Raw genomic sequence first — 23,462 nt, forward strand, 5'->3', positions numbered from 1 at the left:
CAGAAGCTGGACAACGATTAACAGAAGTCGCACCAATCACGGCAGCAGCGCGGACTCTCTTTACATGTGGGGTTGGGTTCCATTTCCAAAATGCGATTGTCGAGCAGCCAGGGAAGCTGTTCGTCACACTGTTACAGAATGTTCTAGTTGGGCATATCGTGGAACATTCTTCATTTCCCGATGGAAACGAACGGCGCAATTGATTATGTTTAAAAATTAAATATCTTGCCGCAAATTGCATGTGCTACTGATTGTATTTTATTTAAGATTGTGATTTAAAAAAACTGTGCGATAAATAAAATAACTATGCAACCGAATAAAACCCAACGGATTATGGGCCCAGAGAAAAAAAATAAAGAAACGAAGTGCATGTGAACAACGTAAAATTATTGCGAAATAAACTGAGAAATGTAAAATTATCGCGAAATAAACTGAGAAATATCCTAGCACGTATGAAACGTTGAAAAGAAGAAAATACTTAAAAACATCTCAATAAAATTCAGAATTTCGTGGGCTTAAGCCACGTGGGACGCTATCACTGAAGGAAAAAAGAAAGGAGACAGCAAAGAAGACACTGCGTTTGTCGCATATGAACGGAACCAAAAAATTATTTCAGAAGAAGATAACAAGAAAGAAAAAATGGCCATGCCTATTGATTTTGCATGTACAGGACATGTGTAATGAAGTGGAAAAGTTAACAAACTTGGAAAGACTATGGTACGGTTATAAAAGTTGCCTGCCAATATGGATAGTGAAATTAATAGCAACAGGAAACTCTGTGGGTGAAAACTGTACTCTCAAGGACGTTGGATGTCTTCCTGAACAGAGTAGCAATCTAAATGCTATCACTGAGAGAGGTTCCACAGTTGTGTGTAGTAAACATGTTGTTCAAATTTATAGAGATAAAATCCTCATTTTAGAATGACCAAAAATAAAAAATGGATTGTATGGAGTAAAAAAAAAAGGGGTGTATGTGAAGCTTATGTGAGAGCTAAGGTAACAAGAAAACCGTTTTCCACTGTGGGCAACAGGCGCACTTGAATTAATTCATACTGAACTCTGTGTGTGTGTGTGTGTGTGTGTGTGTGTGTGTGTGTGTGTGTGTGTGTGTGTGTGTGTGTGTGGAGGGAGAGAGAGAGAGAGAGAGAGAGAGAGAGAGAGAGAGAGAGAGAGAGCTTTCCCAAAATGTGGTAGGTACTGATACCACGTGATTGTTAAATGATTTCGCTCCGCTCTGTGTAACCTATATAGGTTACGATGTAAGTCAGAGGCTGCAAGCTTGGTAAGAAAATGTGTACTGGAAAGTGAAAGTCAGATTAATCACATAGTTAAACTGAATAAAAGTGGCTAGGGAGAACACAAGTTGTGCCAAGACTTCAAACTTTTGGATCATCAAAAATCAAGGCCACACAAAGAAACTACAAGGAATGATCAACAAAGACCTCAGTCTTTTTTTTAATTTTTTTTTTCACTGATTAGTCCATTTCAGTGTTAACATGGCATTTTCAAAGGAGTCCCCTCCTACCTGAATGCACTTTTCATAGCGTCTCTGACAGTCCTCGAACACAGGGTGTAGGCCGTTCTATGTCAGGTCATTGAGAATCACCTCACTTCTCTTGAGCAGTGCTTTGCAGTTCTCAAGTCGAATGTCCCAAAGCTTTGCCTTTAGTGATGGGAATAAAAAATAAAAAAAAACACATGGTGCAAGATCGGGGCGGTACACAGTTAATGTTACAATGAGCCAGAAACTGGACGACTTGATTTGCGACGTGAGGTCGCCCATTGTCGTAATGTAGTCTCCACCCAGTCCGAAAAAGTTCGGGTCGTTTCCTTGCAATGTGCTTTCTGAGTTGAGCCAATATTGAGGTGTAGTATGCTGCTACAACAGTAATGTGAGGGGGAACTTCATGCTGGTAAATCATTCCCTGATAGTCAAAAAATGTGATCACCATGACCTTCCCAGCAGAGGGAACAACGTTCGCCTTTTCTCGTGTTGGAGAACCTGGTGTTTTCCACACTGTGCTGGCTCGTTTTCCTTCAGGATCACAATGATGCAGCCATGACTCATAACCGGTGATAATCGATTCAGAAACGCCTTCACTCCATCAACAAAGAAACGCGGCACCTCATGGCTTGTCTCCATTCGCACAGCCTTTTGTTCGGTAGTCAACAGTCGTGGCACCCAATATGTGCAAACACGGCTCATGTGGAGATGATCATGCATAATTGTAAAGACAGTGCCGTATGAAATTCTCAACACTTCAGTGAGGTGACGTAATGTTGTCCGCCGACAATCAGAGCAGCTGTGTTGATGTAGATTTCAGTTACAGCCGAAGTCGAAAACACCAGACCCATTTTGCGTAACACAGACAAGCCGGCCTTCTTTGAAGTCTTTGGACCACCTAAACACGTTGCGCGAGGTAGTGCATCTTCACCGTAAACTTTGTGTAGCCTTTTATAAGTGTCATTGGCTGTGTGGTTTAAACGATCTCAGATTATTATTGCACCGTAGTATTCCTCTCGCGACACTTCCATTGTTTGGTATGCGAAATGCGAACAGCATCTATAAAATAGATCATTACTACCAACCTACCGATTTGAGAGTGCTGTCGCATATGGACATTATACATAAAAACCAGCACTTTTCAAACATTCATGGTACAGATAGGAAATTACCATGGAAGCTTAAGGAAAAATCAGTTTGTCTTTGTTGATCAGCCCTCGTAGATAAAAAAGTAATTCATACATTTTCCTTTGCTTGAACTGGCTACAGACCCTGATACAGCAATAAGAAATATTGTTGTGTCAAGGCATGCTGAATTTGAACAGAGAATGAAAAAAGAAACGGCGAAGAAAAATCGTGTTTTTAATGAAGAAACAAATGACGCTAACAATCAAATAGATAAAATTCAAGGTCAAGGAAATAAAGAAGGAAGAGGATGTAATGGAAAGAAAAGAAACTACAATTTTAGGGATAGAGGCAATCTAAAGAGTCCTTGAGATATGGAAATAACGAAACCGTAATACTTCATAATATGAAGGACGAGTTAATGGTCAAGATACACAATGAAGTGCACGAAGGACACAGAAATCACTTGAACGGAATGACACATGGAAGTTGGTGAAAGAAAATGAGACAAAAGAGAAAGAGATATCGACAAGCGCACGGATATTTAAAGTCAACGAGGATGGTCGACATAAGGCAGGCTGGTTGTTAAAGGTTTTCAACGAGGAAAGGATATAGCCTAGATTTTAAGAATCATTCAGCCCAGTAATAGATGTCTGTTGACTAAGATTGTCGTTTGCAATGGCAACCGAGAAAATTTTCCATGCGAGAGTGTTTGATGTAAAAACAGCCTATCTCTATGAAAAACTTGATGAAAAGATTTTCATAAAGATACCTGAAGGAAACAAGAGGGCGGAAAAATTTGTGTTTTGAAGGAAGCTGTGTATGGCCTTAGACAAGCCACATCCAAATGGAATAAAAGTATGACAGATTTCGTAAAAACAGGACTGCTAATTCTGTTGAAGTCAGGGTAGTGCATAATTAAAAATGAAACTGAAGAAATGTGTATGACAATGCACTTTGATGAAGGAATTATTCTAGGGAAAGACTTAGAGAAAATTGAAAACGTGCTGAAGAAATGTCGGAAGAATTTTGAAATATTTGCGGTGGAAAATCTAGGTATATACCTAAGGATACAGATATTGAGGACAGAGAAGAGAATATTTCTACATCAAGAACACTATGCAAAAAAAAAAAAAAAAAAAAAAAAGTACTGGCAATAGTCAATATGAATGATGCAATGTACGGCCTCCGTTAGTTTCAGTGGGGAAGGCAAGTGAAGGAAGCGAAGCGAATGAATATATCTGATTTCCTTATCGTGTAGCAGCAAGAAGTCTCCTTTATTTGTTATGTGAAACCATACCAGATCTTTGATTCGCAGTCATTTGTTAGAGCCGCTTCGCAGAAAATCCAAAGAAAAGGGACCATCAAAATGTCGAAAGAACTTGGCGGTATCTTCAAGGTTCCAATAACTATAGTTTTTTCTGTAAGAAAATGAAGACGATGACACTATTCGTTTAAATGTGTATTGTGATGCCGATTATGCCCAAGACTTAAAAGTGATATTCAAATGACCAAGTCAGAACAGTTAATTAAACGAAATAAGCACATTTATCTGAAATTCCAATCTGTCAGCGATAGGTTTGTTTAAGATAAACTATTATAGTACAGAAGAACAATTGGCAGACATACTTACCAAAGCTCTGCATAGGTCAAAGTTTGAGAAATTTAGAAATGCTGTTTCGGTGAATTCTGTTTCAGAAATGTATTAAGTGATAACCGTTTTCATGTAATAGTTTAGTTGATGCTCTGCAAACTTAAGTGTAAAAACATTTAAATTTTGTATGATTCACCAAGAACGTAAAACCAATGCCACAGAGTTATTGAAAACAAAAATTGCATTTGAGGAGGGGGATGTTGGTATAATAAAATGTTTGGTGTATTGTTCAAAGATTGGCTACAAGAGGAGAAATCTGACAGAGAATTGTCTGTGTTGACTGTGTGTGTGTGCACGAGGAAGAAAGTTAAATAAAAATCATGTTGTTTTCTTACCAATTTATGTATTTTATTTATGTCATAAGCCGCAGCGCATGCGATGGTTCGACGTGTAAGTACGACGCCAGACATGCGTGGTCTTGGCGATTAACTAGCAAGGAGACAAACTTCTTGACTCAAATATGTTTTACGTTGTGTGGGCTGAATTATTAGTTTCTTAAGAATAAATTCTTTTGACACTGTTTGCGGAAAACCGCACGGCGGGATAAAGATTGTTGTTTTCCTCGACTAGTATCCGGGTGGACTAGGACAGTATGTCGCTATATCGGTACCATGCACTGTACAGTGTCTTGTTGAGTATATGTAGAGGTATAAGTAAATACCGATAAGTAATGAGAAAACTAAATCAAATCAGAATGCCGGCCGCGGTGGTCTCGCGGTTCTAGGCGCTCAGTCCGGAACCGCGTGACTGTTACGGTCGCAGGTTCGAATCCTGCCTCGGGCATGGATGTGTGTGATGTCCTTAGGTTAGTTAGGTTTAAGTAGTTCTAAGTTCTAGGGGACTGATGACCTCAGAAGATAAGTCCCATAGTGCTCAGAGCCATTTGAATCAAATCAGAAGATGAATGATGATTTCAAAAATTAAAGAAATTAACAATAAAAGAAAATGACACTCCGTGAAATACAAATGAAGATGAATGTAATGATACCATTTGTTCCATAAATATGTTGATTATGTTCCTACGACAGTGAAATTCATAACGAATAATCAGGTTGTCGAATGGTTGTTCCGCCAAGAATGCTTGCGGCGTCGTTAACGGCCACGTTTGGACTAATATCGCTTCTCTTTGATAAGACAACGAAGACCTACGCGGTGCGGGTAAGGAAACACCGAACTTCGGTTCGCGGGACGCAGTTGTCAGAACATACTATTCGGCTCCATACGCGAATGAATGAAGATCTAATGAGTTGCTACTTTAATTCGATTCCTAGAATGACTACTAGGATAGCGAGACTATGACAACAGAAACATCCATCGGTGCCTTCGAGAAAGCCCAAGTGTATCTATGAAAGGAGCAGAACCATTTGTAAAATGTTAAAATAGATGTAAATAAGGACACGTCTTCATTGCGATGTGCAGGCATTGCGCCACCGTGTCGAGGGTTAGTGACTCGATTTGTGTGATACCACTGCCGGCAGAGTGTTACCATGTAGCTCTGCTTAGCGGACGCCACTGGCCACAGAAGTTAGTCCGGGCTGGTGAGTCACGGTAAACGCCGGTGGCAGTTTACGAATACGCCGGAAACCACAGTAGGTGATGCATTCCGCCCTTCCAGCCGGCCGGTGGAGGTATGTACTGTCCAATGGTGGATTTTATACCGGACGATACATCTGCCATCGTCTTTCCTCGGCGCACGATTTCGGAACGAAGCTGCCCAAACTTGTGCATTCATTTTTTCGCCTACAGCACTCCTTTAGCCGGGCATCGGAGCACCGCATGGCTCCTAAATAGTGTCACGCTGGTCTGAGGGGCACTGCACAGGCACCTGAAGTCTGTTAACCACACCTGGTGCACTATCTTCGACCAGTGTCTCTGAGTTGTCAGTTATGATAGAGCTTTTGTGGAACAAGATGCCTCCCCAACGGCTTTGTTATTTTTTGGAGTCAGCGACAGGATGCATTGTCACTGCTATCAGTACACGGTACTAGATGGCTGTATCTAGTTCAGTTGCGTAAGAGTAATTCAGAAAAACTGAAGTATAGTGACTGAAACCCTTTTTCTGTAGCTACTTTTGAGTCGCTTCATGCCACGAAGCACGTCGAAGCTTGCCAAAGCGTGGGACATAGGGTGTAACCTCGCCTTTTCCTGTAACACTTTGCCTGAGAACACGAACCAAGCAGCAAATCATTGATTGAAAAATTCATAAAAATTGTGAAAACCTACAGTTATTCGAAATTTTAGTTTATCTTTGCAACATGTGTATATAAAGCACATAGTATATTTACAGTGAGTAAAAGTGAGTAACATGATGTAATGTGATGTCATATACAAAATAACGTCACAGGTATATAGGGTGAACATTAATAAAACAGAAAAACTGCAGGGACAGATTCCTGACTCGAAATGGAGGAAAAAAGTCCTATGAACATCTGTCAGAAATGTACCGTTGCCACGGTAGATGGTGCTGACGAACAAAAGTCCACTGACCGTGTGCCGTGTGTTAGCTGTATGTTGCAGGCTGTGTGATTGATGCAAAGTAATGTAACCAGCAGAATAGCTGATATTCGTGTTGGGAACAAGCTGAGATTGTTTTTGTGTACAGCCAAGCTGATGAAAATGGTAAGAGGCAGAACCCAGTCCTCCGAAACTGGTGTACATGCAGTCTGCTGCCTCCCTGAACATTCATCCGTCTGGAAGGACCCACGATCACACAAACGCCCAAAATGGACATGGAATGTTGTGTGAGAGCAGTTGGTGTCTGTGAGGGTAGTTGTTTTGGTATCGCCGTGCTGCCGCTCGACTGTTTCCGTCTGCTTGGCCGTACACAAATACCATCTTAACTTGTTCCCAACACCAATACAAGACTTCCATTCATCAGTGCCATCAACCATGGCAACAATGCACTTTCGGACATATGTTCATTGGACCTTTTTCCTCCATTTCCAGTCAGGAATCCGTCCCTGAAGTGTGTCAGTTTTATTCATGTTCACCCTTTATATGACTTTAAAATATTCCCACTCCTCCAAGATTATTTTTGCACATTTCTCCGTTTAATTTCACCATAGCTATCCACAGACAGAACCTCCAAGGCATTAATGTGGCTGTAAAGTTACCTGTACAGTTAGCTGAGCCCCTAGCTGTGCTTCTAATGTGTGTATTTAAATAAAACACACTTTTTGTGGACAGTCAGTGGGTTTTGTCATGTAATTTTAGAGTTTCTAAAATATTTATGCGAGTTTTCATTAATTCCATGTTTAAAGTTTTTTAGGTACTTAGCAATATGGGATTACCATAAATTGAGCTAATGTACACATACATGCAGGTTGTATTTCATCTTAACGATGACAAAATAATGACAGTATTATGTATGTCACTTTCTTTGTATTTTTCATCAATTAATTTTCAAAGTTTGAGGGGAAAATTATTATTGGGAAACTGCATGATTTTGTTAATCAGTGGTACATGTTATGTTGGTCACTTCCTTCTCTTTCCTCACCTGCACATCCTTAATGATGTGTGTGTGTCATCAACATAAGAAGCAGACACTATTTAAGTCTGGATGACTGTAAAATAGAAGATTTTGCACAATAATCAGTTAAAAAGAATGTGTGTATTTCTCCAGCTCCGTCTTAAAGCAGCACTTTTCTGTTAATACTTGTTTCTGTTACCTAACAATGAAGAGCTATCAAGAGAATTTTTTTCATTTCACCACTTTCCTTATTACTACTGGATGCTGGTTTCTTTGTGGATATTCTGCTCTTCTTCATAGCCTTTTCCACTGTTTCTATAAAATTTCTTATTCATATAAGAACAAAATTGATATTAATTATTTAGAAGTTTATGCCAGTTATTCAAAATTGAAAAGATACAAAGTTATCTCCTTTTGCCAGGTTCTGTTCTATGGGACTGAGCCTTCACATCCAGCATTGAGCCATAAGTTTCTTTAATTTCATGTCTCTGAAGAAGTTCTTATTAGCAGTAGTTGGAAGACTTAAAACAACTAATGTGTTTGTGCATGTGATTAAACAGTACTATAAAGCAGTCAGAGTCATAGCTCTACTAAAAATTACCACTTGTGGCCATGGACTACTAACAGTTCATATACAATGGCTTTACATGTAAGATACAGCTATCAAGTGAGGTCAATTACCCATGGAATTGTTGGTAAATTTTGAAGCAAATTTCAGGGAGCTGTGTTGTGTTTAGTTTGTAATAGTAATGTTGAGTGACCTCCAACAACTACATTATGTAGATCAAAGACAAATTGTGATGTACTGTCAGGTATTACTTTACTGTAAAAGATTCTTGATGAACTTGTAGAATTTATTACTCCCAGGTGTCATTTTTGTGAATGAGGCACATTAAATTCCATAGCAAAAATCATCTTGTCTCCAAAAAAATAAGCAGTAATCGACACAAAAGTTGATTTAAAAAGCAGTTCTTCACTAGATATGTTCCTGTTGCCAGTGGAATGTTGTATGCACTTTCTTTCTTTGAACCTGAGAATCAAGTCAACCAACTTGTTATAACTGAACCTACTGTTTATTGGGTGACCCAACCATAGAACAGTTTGCTTTTTACCACATTCAGAAAGCAATGTCAGAGATTAATTGTAGGAAACCTATAGAAAATGTAAGACCGATGAGGGATCATAATGTGGACCTTAGGATTTGTAATTCTTAAGTAACTGCACAGCCACCAAACTGTTGATGGGGAGTATGGCCTGTTAATGAAACAATTGCAGCTCAGTTATTTCAGTTATACTCTGCTGTGCTGACTGAGATAACTCCATTAAAATCATTGTCAACAATAACTGTTGATCTGAGAAAAGGGACAGAGAAATCATTTTGAAAGTTGTCTACATTCCATAAATTGTCTTTCTGTACCTGAAGAGATATATATAACTCATGCTACTTCACTTCCAAATATCTGGAAGTAATAGCCATTATCAAGTACTTGTTTAAGACACCAATTAGCTGCAAGTATATGAAAGTAAGAAGCCTTATGAAGTGCTTGTCATATGCATATTATCCTAAGGTTTCCCCATTATCTATCCAGCATACCCATAACCCCATATGTCTGTCTTGCAATCATAAGATACAGGTTTGATGGTGCCCCATTCCGTTTCTAAATTACAGACTACGTCCATTTCAGTTCTTACTACTGCGCTAAATGACTTCAGCTTCTTATACTGCCTTTGGTTCTCGTATAAACAGGAAGTTACAGTTAATGCAAAGTAATTAACAAAGGTGACATTCATATTGCAGCAAAATTACTTTTTAACGCTGTGCTGGAATGGCTTGAAAACCCTTAATATTTTCTTTCATTCTTTTTTTTTATATTTATTTTTTTTATTTTTTATTTTTATTATTATTTTTTTTAAATATGCGTTTCATCTACACTATTGGATCACAGAGAATCTTTGAGATATTATGGCTAGATTATGTATGGTACTTCACCAAATTGGAGCAAGTGCTATTAGAATTTATTAGCATAATATGTGATCAGTAATGTTCACTTTCTGACACGTGTTTTGAATGACTTACAATGTTTTGTCTGCAAAGTATACCTATTGCTTCAAGTGAACTACAGAGAAACAGTTGTCATTTTGCTTCTTAGCTTTAGTTAATTCATCTATACTGCACTTTTTTGTACTCACTTAAGTCATGATGCATGTTGAGATATGTAGGTGATACCTCAATTTCTTGGTGTTTTGGCTCTTAGGATGTTCTGTTACTGCTTATAATGTAAATTTGGATGTCACAATATTTATTATAATTGCTGTGTGTTTGTTACACATAATCTGTGTTTATTCTATACTTCAGTCGACAAACTTAACACTATTGCAAATGTTGAATAGCTGTAAATGTTTTATTTTATGTAAAGGTTTTTATTTGCATTTAATTTCATTGTGTTTACTTTTATTTGGAAGTTTATGAAAGGTATTTAATTTTACAATATCTTGTTTTCAGCATCTATAACTAAGGACCTCAGACAGTTCTTGAACACAAGATTCCAGAAGGGGTCAGTGGATCATGACCTCCAAAATACAATTAGAGATAACTTATACTTGCGCACTGTCCCAGTTACAACGCGTGTACCAAGAGATGGAGAGGTTAATGGTGTGGACTACACATTTCTCAGTGCTGAGGAGTTCATGGAATTAGAGAGAAGTGGAAACCTCCTGGAAAGTGGAATTTATGAAGGTAAGGATGCAGAATTTTCTACATGTAAAGGACCATTGTATTTGCTTTCTGCAGAATCAATTGTAATGATGAACTGAGATCCCAATTTCTAATTTGTATAACAATAGTTTAACTATAAATGATGCCATAGGAAAATATAAGCAGTATGCACATGCCTTTTGTCTTTTGCTGAAAATTTTATTTTCAAAATTAGTTATTTTTATAACATTTTATGTGTAGGTAATCACTATGGGACTCCAAAACCATCAAAAGAAGCACCTGTTTCGCCTCCACAGAGCAGTGGCTCCAACTTGAACCTCAACAGTGTAGGAGTTTTTGGGACACTTTTTCCAGGCGCACATCCCAGTTCTGAAGGAAAACGCAAACGAAATCGTTCAAACGTGGAGGCAATGGCTGCCAAGAATAACATGGAACCTGAACCTGTTGCTGGAAATGTACTTGATGGTAATTTAAATAATATTTTATTACATACAGTGAAGGTGACCACACTCAAAAGTATGCAGTACACAACATATCATGTTTTAGACAGTACTTCGTATCTCCAGGGGGGTCGGGGAGCCTAAAAAGTGTACTGTCCCAAGTATAAGGGCCAATCAAAAAGTTTCTAATTGAGGGTGGTGCTGCAATATATATGCTACGTAGCATGACTTGGATGCTGGTATATAACCACTGATATGTAGGCAAGGGATCAGTGTGGTATTTGTGTGTTTCCAATGCAGAAAAGTGAACTATAGCATCAATATTACTGGATGCCTCCAAATGGGACCAACATGCTGTTATTCTTTTCTTGGTTGCCAAAGAACAAATACCAGTAGAGATATGTTACAGAATGAAGAATGTGTATGGTGCAGCATGTCTGTCGAAAACCAGCTGCGACAAGGGGTGCTGCTGCTTCATGTTAATGCAATTGCCCATATCGCAAATGTCATTGTGTAGAAGTTGTGCCAACTCAAGTGGGAGACTCTCGAGCACCCACCCTATAGTCTTGATCTCTCCCCATGTAATGACCATGCCTTCAGTCCCTTAAAAGGAGCCTTGAAGGGTCAATGATTCCTGTCAGGAGATGTTTTGCAGTAGTTAATTACGGACTTCTTCACGCTTCAGGATATGATGTTTTACTAACAGGCATTATCAGCCTGGTATGTTGCTGGAATTCTTGCCTTATTGCACATGGTGATTTTGCCTGATCGGCATACTGATTCTGGACTGTACAACATTCAAACAAAATCTTTTTGATCGCTACTTATATATACCAAGGGCATAACTTTGACAAAATCAAACTATTGCTAGTGCGCTGAACAGTAAGAAACTTCATTTCTGTGCTAGGAGTATTGTGAAGTTAGCACAAATATCTGTGAGACACCTATAGAATACTATTTATGGATGGTAAAGGCATCCACTAGCAGCCTTGGTGAAGAACAGTTATTGAATGAATGCACAGTGTGTGTAATTTGTGTAACTAAAGATGATCAGACAACCAGTTACATGCCATGCCATTTCCTATTCATTAACAAAATGTATTTGTGTAGTGTAAAAAGAACTGAAGATTTTTTGCAGTTACACAATGGTAAAAAAAAAATTAATAAATTGACACAAAACAGCAAATGATTATCTCCAATTTTTTTTAAATCTCTGGAATCATAAAGCTTATTTTTTTCTTTAAGTCACTACCAAATTTATTGCGAAAATAAAAACATTTACTTACAAATATCGAGAACATCCAGCAAAGAGGAAGGAGGGTTTAGAAGCACATTGATGGATAATGAATAGTAAAATCGATGTTGAAACCTAAAAACAATCGATGACAGCATCGTTTAACTGTTTGTGGATTACCTCATTATTGTGAATTTATAAAATTCTCTGATTGATAGGAATCACCTCCAGCAGTAATACGTGAAACAGAACTGAGCTGCAGCCTCTTAAACATACTGAATTACTCTGCTGAAATTATTTTGTTTTGATTCAAGAGCATTATTTAATATTCAAAATAGTTCACAGTGCATTAGTAGACTTTCTCAGTACATGTGACTGAGAAGTGTTTCTTGTTTCATGTTCATACCATGCTGGTTATTCCATTTTTAATTATTTTTATTGTAGATTTAAGACATCCAGGGAAGGAATGTAGACAGTCATAGCAACTGTAAGTTGAGGGCATAGATAACTCCTCTTTATTCCAATTGCATGGTGGGTAACAAAAATTTCATCTGTCAAGAAAACAGAATTTGAAAATGACTTTTCAGTTAAATAACTATAGAAAAAGAAGCCTGGTAACAGACAGATTTTGAATTTTCCTCTCATTCTATTATGTTGTCTCTCTATTGATGCTATGTGGTTTTTCCTGCCAATACCTTTCATCGGTATATTGTTCCAAACCTTTCATTTCTCTGTCATCAAAAGAAGAACCCCCACATTCTGATAGCAAGTAAATATTTAACAAAAAATACTGCAACCTTACAGATTGACGGTGAAGTTTTATAAGTGAGCAAGAAAATTTTGAGAAACAGCATTTTTTTGTTACACTATTGTGGGCAGTAAAAAGCTAATTTCTTATACACACAATACTTTTTGACAGACTTGTATTTAATTGTTACCAGGATACAACAGTAGTGGAGACCAGGTGCCAACTGACCCTCCAAGTTACTACCATTCTGGTGAAGGCCCTGAATCTCTTCACGCAGATCTAGGTCCTCTGCCACCTAACTGGGAGAAGGCCTACACTGACAGGGGTGAAGTGTATTTCATTGAGTAAGTTTAATTGAGTATTGTTTCATTTTAATTTCACATATTAATGAAACAGGGACAGAATGTGTTACCGATACAAATGTGCAGTTTGTTGTTACTTTGGATTGTTGTTTGATTTGTACTTTGAGTAATAAGTGACAGAAAATAGTAATAATAATAATTGTGCAGAATCTTTCATTTACTCACCAATGGAATTTGACAGTTGTGTGTTGTTATTTCTTCTTATTGACTTGTATGCCATAAATTTTGTTTATGTTAATTGCTGAGTTTGAAGATTACAAGACTGGGGAAGCTAACTCATGAAGTAATACTCCAAAACTGAGCTAATGTTCACTGCTGGGAATTGCGTTAAATTTTATCAGTGGTACGCAGTTCTTAGCTATGCATAATTTAGATTTTTTTTATGTAACATATTTATTGCCTTGGGGCACTTTTTGAAGATACCATTCAATTGCTTTTCCACAGTGGCTACTGATATTTGAAATCTTAGATAGTGGCGCTGTGGATTGTGCCCATTTTCTCGTAGATATTATTTGAGCCAAATAATGCTATTTCAAATTCAATAGTGTTATATAGCACATTCATATGAGACAGAGAATTACAGACACTTCAGTTACTTTTAGCTAATTTGATGTTGAACTGCACTTTGAATTATTGTTTATGATTTGTAAATATTATTGAACAGTGAAGATTAAAGATTGGGTGGATGTTTTATTCCTTGTTGGACACGTAAGCTTTTACACATATTAAGAGGCTACAGCAAACATGCGTGTGTGACTAAGTCAGGTTAGTTTACTTTTGAATTAAGATTCATTTGAACTTGAAGGGAACCAGCAAACAACCTGTTTGTTTTAAATTTGTAATCAGTACATAAATTTTGTCTTCAAATGACTGAGCAGAGTGCTCTCCATTCATGTCTTTTAGAATCTAGAATAAATGTTTGGTACTGTAATGGAGGCATAATAACTTGTCCGTACAAACCATGAAGTAAATTCTAGTTTCATTTTGCATCTATGCATATATTTTTCTAATCATTTGTTTTGCATTAGGAATACATGTCTTGAGATGCATGTGTAACCTCTGATGTTACATATTGATTTCCATCAATTACTCTATTCATTTTAAGTATCTATAACGAACCTCATTGCACATGAGTTGTGCATTGCGTACTGTTGCAAGAAATTTCTGATTAAATGATTAAGAAATGTGGTTGCTGCTGCATTGCATTATATGCCAAACTCCTGTGAGGAATTGCTACAGTAACCATTAGTGAGTTATGGGGTTCGCAGGTAAATTCAGAGTGGACTGTACAAGGAGGTGGGAAGTAAAAAATTGCTAGTATTGCAGAGAAATAAATAAATAGTGGTTTGTAAAGTAAGCATAATAGTGAAAAAATGCAGAAAAATGTAGGTCATTAAAAAAGGAAGGTCTCGCACCTGAATAGAAAGACATTGATGACTGCCAAGTATTTATTGAAACTGAGGGGAAAAAGAATAGATTTTATTGTCCAATTGTTGATGAGATCATTGGAGACTGAGGACAGGCATTGTTTGGACAACAATTGGGCCGTAAACCAGCCTGGCATTCATGTTAAGTGAACCTAAGTGTGAATATTCAGATGAGGATTTCAGTCCTGCTTCTCCAGAATTGATATAAAGTTTTTTTTTTTTTTTTTTTAAAAAAAGCTATTGCACCACCTTAATCAGGTTCTTGATTGTAGATAAACATTTGACTCTGGTTAGCTATGACAGTTCAAGAGACTTTCAAAAATTGTTCCGAATATTAGAACGGTTGGAGTTTTGTAACTTCTATTTATGCAGATGTTGCCCACTCTATTTTTTTTAAATACATACTCTCTTTCAGTTTCTAAGTAATATTGTATCTACCTGAGGGACTCTCCTCTCCCCAATGTTGTCCTTGTTTACCTTAAATGTGCAGACATATCACTGATTGCAAAAGTTTTCTCTTTCATGGGAGATGAGCCCTTAACATCATGTTTAGGAGTATAGAATCTTCAGTGTGCTTGTGATTTATACTGGCCACTCTGTTATTTTCATGCTGAACAACACACACAGTCATGTAGTAGCAGGAAAATTTGTCCACTTAACGTATGGAGTACATCTGAAAATTGAACATTCCGTCTTAAATATCCCCGTGATAATTTCCGGTGGAACATTTGTATTAGTTAAAGATCTATACTGTAGTAGATTATTCACACAACATTTTATCAGTAAACTGCTTCATTGTTTTGTATTAAATTTTCATATTTTAGGTACAAAAATGTGTAGAACATATATGCCAGCAGTGGAAATCATAAATGAGTTGATAATAGTGTATGATGAGGCTCACTGATTCAAAGCCTGCTATCCCAGAACCGTGTAACATATAACAGGAGGATTAATATCAATATGATGATAGATCACATGTCATGGAGTACTGAAAAACTGGTTATCAGCAGTTTTGGAAGCCGTATCTGAGTGACGTCTCTCACACAGAAGTATTAGACTCCGTATATTTAATAATTTTTTAAGACCCTGTGTACATTGTATAGGTATTGTTTAGGTTACAATTGACTTGCTGTGGACAGTAAAAATACTGCAGAATTAATTATAGCATGTGTATTTATATTGGATATAAATTTTATTTATGGCAGGCTTAAGAAGTTCAAACCATTATCTGGAAATATGATTTTAGTTCTGATTAATACCATCTGGTTTTAATATACTTCCTTACCATATCCAAAAGCTGACAATTAAATGGTTACAAAATTATGTGCTCCACATTTTAATTTCTCAACAACTGTATTATAAACGGCAATCTTATTATGTGCAGTTAGCAAAATGAAAGTGGCTTTTTCTTAGTCTTCATATTTCCTTTTCAAACTTTCAGCTGTAAATCTTTACCTGCATATGTTTTTGAACAGTTTTCATATGCTAGATTTGACAGACAATAGAATTGATTGCTATATTAAACTATGTATCCCTGATGATGTATTTAATCATACGTTGTACACTGACTTCCAGAGAAACCAAGCACCCACAAGACATGGTCAGATGTCAGTGTAACTGCATACACAGATATATAAAAGATTAGAGTTGCAATCCTCTGTGACAGATAGAACAGCCACCACAATGCATTGGAATTGCTCATGTTTGATGTTACCAAGCCTGGTAGGCTATATAAGGGGCATGAAGAACAGTATCAGGTGTTGAATGATAACTGTGAAGGACACGTAGATGCCATGTTTTCATATGGGTTCACATTGTGAGTCTCCATTTGGTCAGCTGGTCGAATAGTGCAATATCCTGTTGGACTGCATGGGAACGCGAGAGCAGTCATACTTTTGTCAAAGCTCTGTTGACCACGTCTGAACATCACAAGGGAGGGTTGCCATATGGTGCACCAAACACATTGTTAATCCACCTTGTCTGCACCTGCCGTCTAAGAATAAAATGGACTGCTTGCAACATTCCATGTCAATCCGCACCATAGGTTGGACACTAGTAGTAGTCGGACTAGCGAATTACCATTTGTTAATGCTCCAACAAATCCCTTGGTAGACTGAGGCCTGCTGTGACGCATTTCGCATGCAGGGATGTACTCCCTGCGTTTTTCACTGTCATCCTACAATGGACAACTACTTTTGTTGTAAACAGTTGCGTGCACAGTGTTGTCGCATTCCTTGGAATAGCAAAAAAGCTAGCTGGATTTCAGTTACTAGTTCCTTTAACAGTTCCACTCCCTCTTCCATTATGTGGGTCAACCTCAGACGGCTCTCTGGGAACAAGGTCCATTTCTCAGTTTCTGGTCTGATCATAGAAAATGATGTCATAGTGGACCCCATTGCTGTCTCCAACATTTTGGCCACTATTTTGTGGAGATTTCGAACTCCACCCAGTGGCACCTTGCCTTCCTCCATCAGAAATGAGTGGAGGAGGCTTGTGTGATACCCTTCTCCTCTCAGAATCGTGAATCCTACAATGCCACCTTTACTATGTGGGAGCTAGATCATGCTCTCAGTTCATCCCAATCTTCCACACCAAGTCCGGACAATGTTCATACTCAGATGTTGCAGTGCCTTTCTGTTGGGGCAAGCACTTCCTGCTTCATACATACAATCACATATGTGCCGATGGCACATTTCCCAGACGCTGGGGTGAAGCCACTGTCATCCCTGTAGTGAAGCCCGCTAAGTACAAACTGCTTCCTTCTAGCTACTGCCCCATTTCTCTCACCAGCTGTGTTTGCAAGGTGGTGGAATGTATGATTCGTGCCCAGCTGGTACGGTGGCTCAAGTCTCGCAATTTACTAAGCATTACATAATGTGGATTGTGGGTGCGCCGTTCTGCAGTTGACCATCTCGTAACTTTGTCAAACCATGTCATGAATGGTTTTTCTGCAGAAATACCAGACTGTGACCATGTTTTTTGATCTGGAGAAAGCCTACGGCAGCTGCTGGAGGACTGGTATCCTCTGTACACTCTACACCTGGAGCCTTCCAGGCCGCCTGCCTGGTTTTCTTCAATAATTTTTAAAAGACAGAGTTTTCAAGGGCTGTGTGGTTTCTACTTTGTCAGATACTTTTATCCAGGAGATCGGGGTGCCCCAGGGCTCTGTCATGAGCGTCATCCTTGTTGCTATTGCCATTAACCCTGTTGTGCCCTGTCTCCTGCTGGGCATCTCCAGCTTCTTTTTTGGTGACAATTTTGCAATTTATTGTAGTTCTTCATCTACTTGTCTCCATGAGTGGCGTCTTCAGTGATGTTTCAATCGTCTTTACTTGTGGAGCATTGACAATGGCGTTCGCTTTACCACTGACAAGTGTTTGTATGAATTTCTGTGTCACAATGGGTTTCTTCCATTGTCTTTACATCTTGGGCCTGTTGCTCTTCTGTTTGCTGAAACTACAAAATTCCTTGGGCTCATGCTTGATATGAAACTTTCTTTGTGTTCCCACATGTCTTACCTGGCCACCCACTGTACCGGTCCCTCAGTGTCCTGCTTGTCCTAAGTGGTACTTCCTGGGAAGCAGATCGTACTACCCTCCTTCATTTGTACTGTTCCCTTGTCTGTTCGAAAATAGACTATGGGTGTTTCGTTTATGCATCTGCACATCCATACATCTTATGCTGACTAAATACAGGCTGCCATTGTAGCATCCATTTGACTACTGGTGCCTTTTACACTAGCCCGGTTGAGAGTCTGTATGCAGAAGCTGCCGAACTACTGCTGTCATACTGATGTGATGTTCTCCTCAACAGATACACATGCTGTTTGTCTGCCGTGCCCGTCCACCCATTCTATGCCTCCTTCTTCGATGACTCCTTTGACTGCCAGTATGGGCATGTCCCTCTTGCAACACAGGCTTTTCAATTGTGTCATTTGGTCCGATTCTCTCAGTGCCCTTCAGAGCCTCTGTGCACTGTACACAGTCCATCCCTTAGTGCAATGGGTCCAAGAAAGCTTCTGGTTGCCCACTTTTAAGAGAGCCACTGTGATGTTTATGTGGGGCCCTGGTCACATTGGTCTGGTAGGAAATGAGGCTGCTAACACTGCTGCAAAGGCCCACTAGTTCTTCCATTCCTTCTGCTGATATACAAGTTGCCATTTGTCAGCAGATGGTGTCACTTTGGCATCACCACAGGCCTTCCCTTCATGGAAACAAGCACCCGGGAATTAAACCTCTCACAGCTGCTTGGCTGACCACCTCTCGCCACAAGGAGATCATTTTAGCTAAGCAGTATATAGGGCATTATCTTTTAAGCTGTCACCATTTGTTAAGTGCTGATCTGCCATGACTTTTTGCTCATTGTCATCAACCTTCGACAGTTCACCATATCATGACTGAATGCCCTTTTTTAACCACCTACGTTCTACTGTATGTTTTACGTCTGCGTTGCCGGCTGTTTTGGTGAACAATGCATGGGCTGTTGACCATGTTTTACTTTTTATCTTTCGTAGCGATATGGCGAAGGATGTTTGCTCTTTAGTTCAGGACCTCTGTTGTCTCTACAGCATATTTTGTGGACCTTTCTCCAAGAGGAAGTCCTTGTTTTTAGTTGTCTTTTCTTCCATCAGTTGGGCTTAACATGCCACTTTTAACTCCTTTTTTATCTTAGTGTTCTGTTCTGACATGGACACATATGACTTTAGTTGCTTTAGCACCCTAAAACAAAACAAAACAAAAGAAACGCCCCAACACAAACAGCTGTGTTTGGGAAGGTGCTGTGACAGGGAAGCATGGACTGTTGATGAATGGTGTCACACTGTGTTCAGCAGTGAATCACAGTTCTCCACTGCCCCAGGTAACCTTAGTCAACGAGTATGGTGGTGACCTACTGAGAGAGGTCCCATTCTTTCAATATTTTAGGAAGGCACATTAGTGCTAATACTGGCATCGTGGTATGGGAAGCCATTGGAGATGACTACAAATGACAGCTGGTAATGATTGAGGGAACTCTGAATGCACAGTGGTACGTCACAGGCATCCTGCATCCTCATCTGTTAGCTTTTATGTCACAGTATCTTGGTGCCATTTTTCAGCTGGACAGTGCTCATCAATACTTGACACATGTCTCTTTGAGCTGTTTGTGTGATGTTGAGATACTCCTATGGGGAGAAAGATCTGTCCCCCAATAGAATGTATAGTACCTGCTTGGACATCAACTCCATCCTGGTTCCAGAATCCAGGATATCAAGGACAAGCTACAACAGTTGTGGCCAAAGGCGGTGCAACATCGTATTGATAAGTGGGCTCATACTGCCAGTTCTTTGTAAATCTGACTGGATTTTTTAATCACTGGAATAACGTCACATACCCTCTCAACCCATGAAGTTTCATTTTGTTTCCTGTTCCCTTTCTGGGTGCTTCACCTTTTTTGTGAGGCAGTGTATGTCAACCCAGGTTTTTAGTTCTAGAATACATTTAAAAATATTTTTATTGTGTTTTGCACTCCTCTCAGTTTTCTTGCATTTCATGAATTGATTAATAATTAAGCTAGGTATAAGGAAGGCCATAATTAAGCGTTTAGGGTAATGTTTGTCGCCATTAATAACATAAACGGGTGTCTGTCAACATCATTTGTCTCTGGCATGTCTAAAATTACTCCGCTTATCCATAAAAAAGGCCTTTAAAATAATTTATAGAATCAGTAAGAGTGACTCACTGCATGAAATTTTTTGTTGTTTCTAGCCATAACTCTGGTACTTCACATTGGCTAGATCCTCGCCTGTCTAAATTTCAAAAGAAATCACTTGAAGAATGCCTCGATGATGAGCTGCCATATGGGTGGGAGAAAATTGATGATCCCCATTATGGTACCTACTACATAGATCACGTGAATAGGAGAACACAGTATGAGAATCCAGTCATACAGGCAAAAAGGGCAGCTCAAGACAGTGGAGGTAAGTGAAATAAAGAGTTCTGTTCAACATGGGGACTCCAGCTCTACAGATAATTCTCCTATTTATTAAGGGTGTTTCAGTGGTGGGAAATGAACACATCTAAAGATGTAAAGTTGAAACATTGTTGGCTGAGGTTACCAGTAGAGTGAGTAGAGTGTAAGCAAGAGTGGACTTGTAACAATTGTATTTTACTTGATGAGATAATGGTCCATTTTTTTTTTCTAAATTTTATTTTACTGAGTAACAGGATTGTAGGCATGATTTTTCAAGTTTTCTTGGTGTGAATAATTGATGATGTGTTTCGGGTGTTGAGCCGAGTTGTTGTCCCCACTTTTTTGCATACCATTTTGGTGACTGATCTGGTTGTCTCCCTCAGGTATTGTGAGCTGGTTATTATGAGTGCTCGTTATTTGGATGCCAACCAGGCTATTACGTATTGTTTTTGTCATGCTACTATTTACAGACGAGTGTGGCTCCTTGTGTTCCATATGTCCCTTGATGCACATCTGTTGCTCATTTGAACACTCTCCATCTTACTATTAAATTTATTATGTAACATGAAAAAGAGGGCAAATGATGTTTCTGTGATGTGTTAGTTAGTGGATGAGTGGTTGAATCCTTGGGTCACAGTGTATATAGGAAACCTACACACACTGACCTCCATTTCCACGCCTCGAGCCACCGTCGTATGTCACAAAGAAATTCCATGCTAAAGTGTCTGATTTATAGACCTTAGATGCTGTCGGACAAAGAGAAACTTGTTGAAGAATTAAAACACTTATGAATACTGTTCTGAAGGAACATGTACTCTGGTCGAAAAATTAAGCCAGCATTGCAGTCAAAATAAATGACACCTGAGGAAAAGGTTGAGACTGAGGAAGAAAAAGAGAAGCCCAGAATCTCTTATCTGTCTTATGCTGGCCCAGTCTCTGGAAATATTGGTAGACTCTTCCAGAAAGATGGCATCCAGTATATTTCACTACCATCAACAAAGCCCGCCTGGTTAGCCATGCGGTCTAACACTCTGCTTTCCGGGCGGGAAGGCATGCTGGACCCTGGCACAAATCCACCCAATGGATTAATGTCAAGGTCCGGTATGCCGGCCAGTCTGGGCGGTTTTCCATCTGCCTCAGTGAATGCAGGCTGGTTACCCTTATTCCGCCCAGTTACACTATGTCGGCGATGGCTGCGCAAACACTTCCTCCACATATGCATACACCATAATTACTCTACCACACAAACATTGGGGTTACACTCGTCTGGTGTGAGACGTTCCTGGGGGAGGGAGGTGGGGGGGGGGGGGGGGTTCCACTGGAGGCCGAACCACACAATAACCCTGGGTTCGGTATTGGGCGGTGGTGGGATGAGGGGACTGTTGTAGCCTGTTATGGGGTTGTGAACCTGTGATGAGGGTTACAGCGGGGATGAAGCCTCTCCATCATTTCTAGGTTCCCAGTTCCGTACAATACCGTCAACAAAGGTAAAATGTCTTCCTTGTAATGTTAAAGGTGATCTAAGTGTCCGAAAGCCGGGTGTGTACCGCATCCTGTGCGAATGTGGTGTGTCTTATATGAGGAAAACTATTAGAAAAGTTGAGGGAATTGCAAGGAACATCAGCAACACACATGACTTAAATAATCAGGCAGATCACTGGTGCGAAGCACTGCCTTAAGTTAATGATGAAACATGAGGAGGCCAGTATTGTGGCACAACTGCTGAATCTCTAGGACAGTGTAATTAAGTATTTTGTCAAAATAAAGGTGATGGTAAAACTAATAAGCCAGTATGATGCTTTCAGTTTAAACAAGGTTTCACATCTGGAATTCAGTTTACTAAGAGCTTTCCAGCCATCTCATCAAGGCTAGAGATTGCTGAGAGAATGTCCATTCACAGAGTAACAGCGTGGGCTCCAAAAAAAAAAAAAAAAAAATCGGCATCGAAGGACATAGCAGTCATCAGGAGTCAAACTCTGCTACAAATAGTGGCACATCACCAACATTCACAGTCTGGATGGCATCCAGGTGGCAACTGTGCATAATAATGCATCACGTGAAGAGGACAATTGGGTTGATTATTGAAATACTGTGCACAAAAATGGAATCAACAAAGTGGCTGAACAAGCAAAAACACACCATTGGACAATAGAACCTGAGAAACGACATCATATCACTTGACTCTATGGCGAGGAGATATTCAGCAACATATAAAAGTGGGATAGTGCACTGATCTTCCAAACGAGGTGTCAAGATGAAAAGTTGTTCATACCTTTGCCAAAACAAACATGATATTAACACACCAGTAGCTAATAGCATTATGTGTCAAGCCTGGGACTGGTACAAGAGAGAGTTGATTCCCACTGGAAGCAGCAGAAGAGGCCTGCTGTTGAACTTGTGGGAAGCTTACCAAAGTGCCAGTGCTTAGATCCAACAGTGCCAGGGAATCAGTGATCATAAGGCTGTTGCAGCATCCCTTAATATGGAAGTAAATAGGAATATAAAAAAGGGGATGAAGGTTTATCTGTTTAGCAAGAGTAATAGAAGGCAGATTTCAGACTACCTAACAGATCAAAACGAAAATTTCTGTTCCGACACTGACAATGTTTAGTGTTTATGGAAAAAGTTCAAGGCAATCGTAAAATGCGTTTTAGACAGGTACGTGCCGAGTAAAACTGTGAGGGATGGGAAAAACCCACCGTGGTTCAACAACAAAGTTAGGAAACTACTGCAAAAGCAAAGAGAGCTTCACTGCAAGTTTAAACGCAGCCAAAATCTCTCAGACAAACAAAAGCTAAACGATGTCAAAGTTAGCGTAAGGACGGCTATGCGAG

The 23,462-nt window shown here is 39.2% G+C and overlaps 1 protein-coding gene across 2 annotated transcripts in view; it reads left to right on the forward strand.

Moving 5' to 3' along the window:
- The window catches only part of LOC126470494 (membrane-associated guanylate kinase, WW and PDZ domain-containing protein 1), a 407,605-nt gene that overhangs the window by 273,381 nt on the left and 110,762 nt on the right, over nucleotides 1-23,462 (forward strand). For both annotated transcript variants that reach the window (XM_050098366.1, XM_050098367.1), the window contains exons 2-5: nucleotides 10,256-10,489; nucleotides 10,709-10,933; nucleotides 13,084-13,234; nucleotides 20,424-20,635. In XM_050098366.1, the coding sequence (XP_049954323.1) occupies nucleotides 10,256-10,489; nucleotides 10,709-10,933; nucleotides 13,084-13,234; nucleotides 20,424-20,635 (822 nt within the window). The remainder of the gene's footprint in view (nucleotides 1-10,255; nucleotides 10,490-10,708; nucleotides 10,934-13,083; nucleotides 13,235-20,423; nucleotides 20,636-23,462) is intronic.

The sequence above is a fragment of the Schistocerca serialis genome, chromosome 3, assembly GCF_023864345.2.
Source record: "Schistocerca serialis cubense isolate TAMUIC-IGC-003099 chromosome 3, iqSchSeri2.2, whole genome shotgun sequence".
In the NCBI taxonomy this organism is placed as follows: domain Eukaryota; kingdom Metazoa; phylum Arthropoda; class Insecta; order Orthoptera; family Acrididae; genus Schistocerca; species Schistocerca serialis.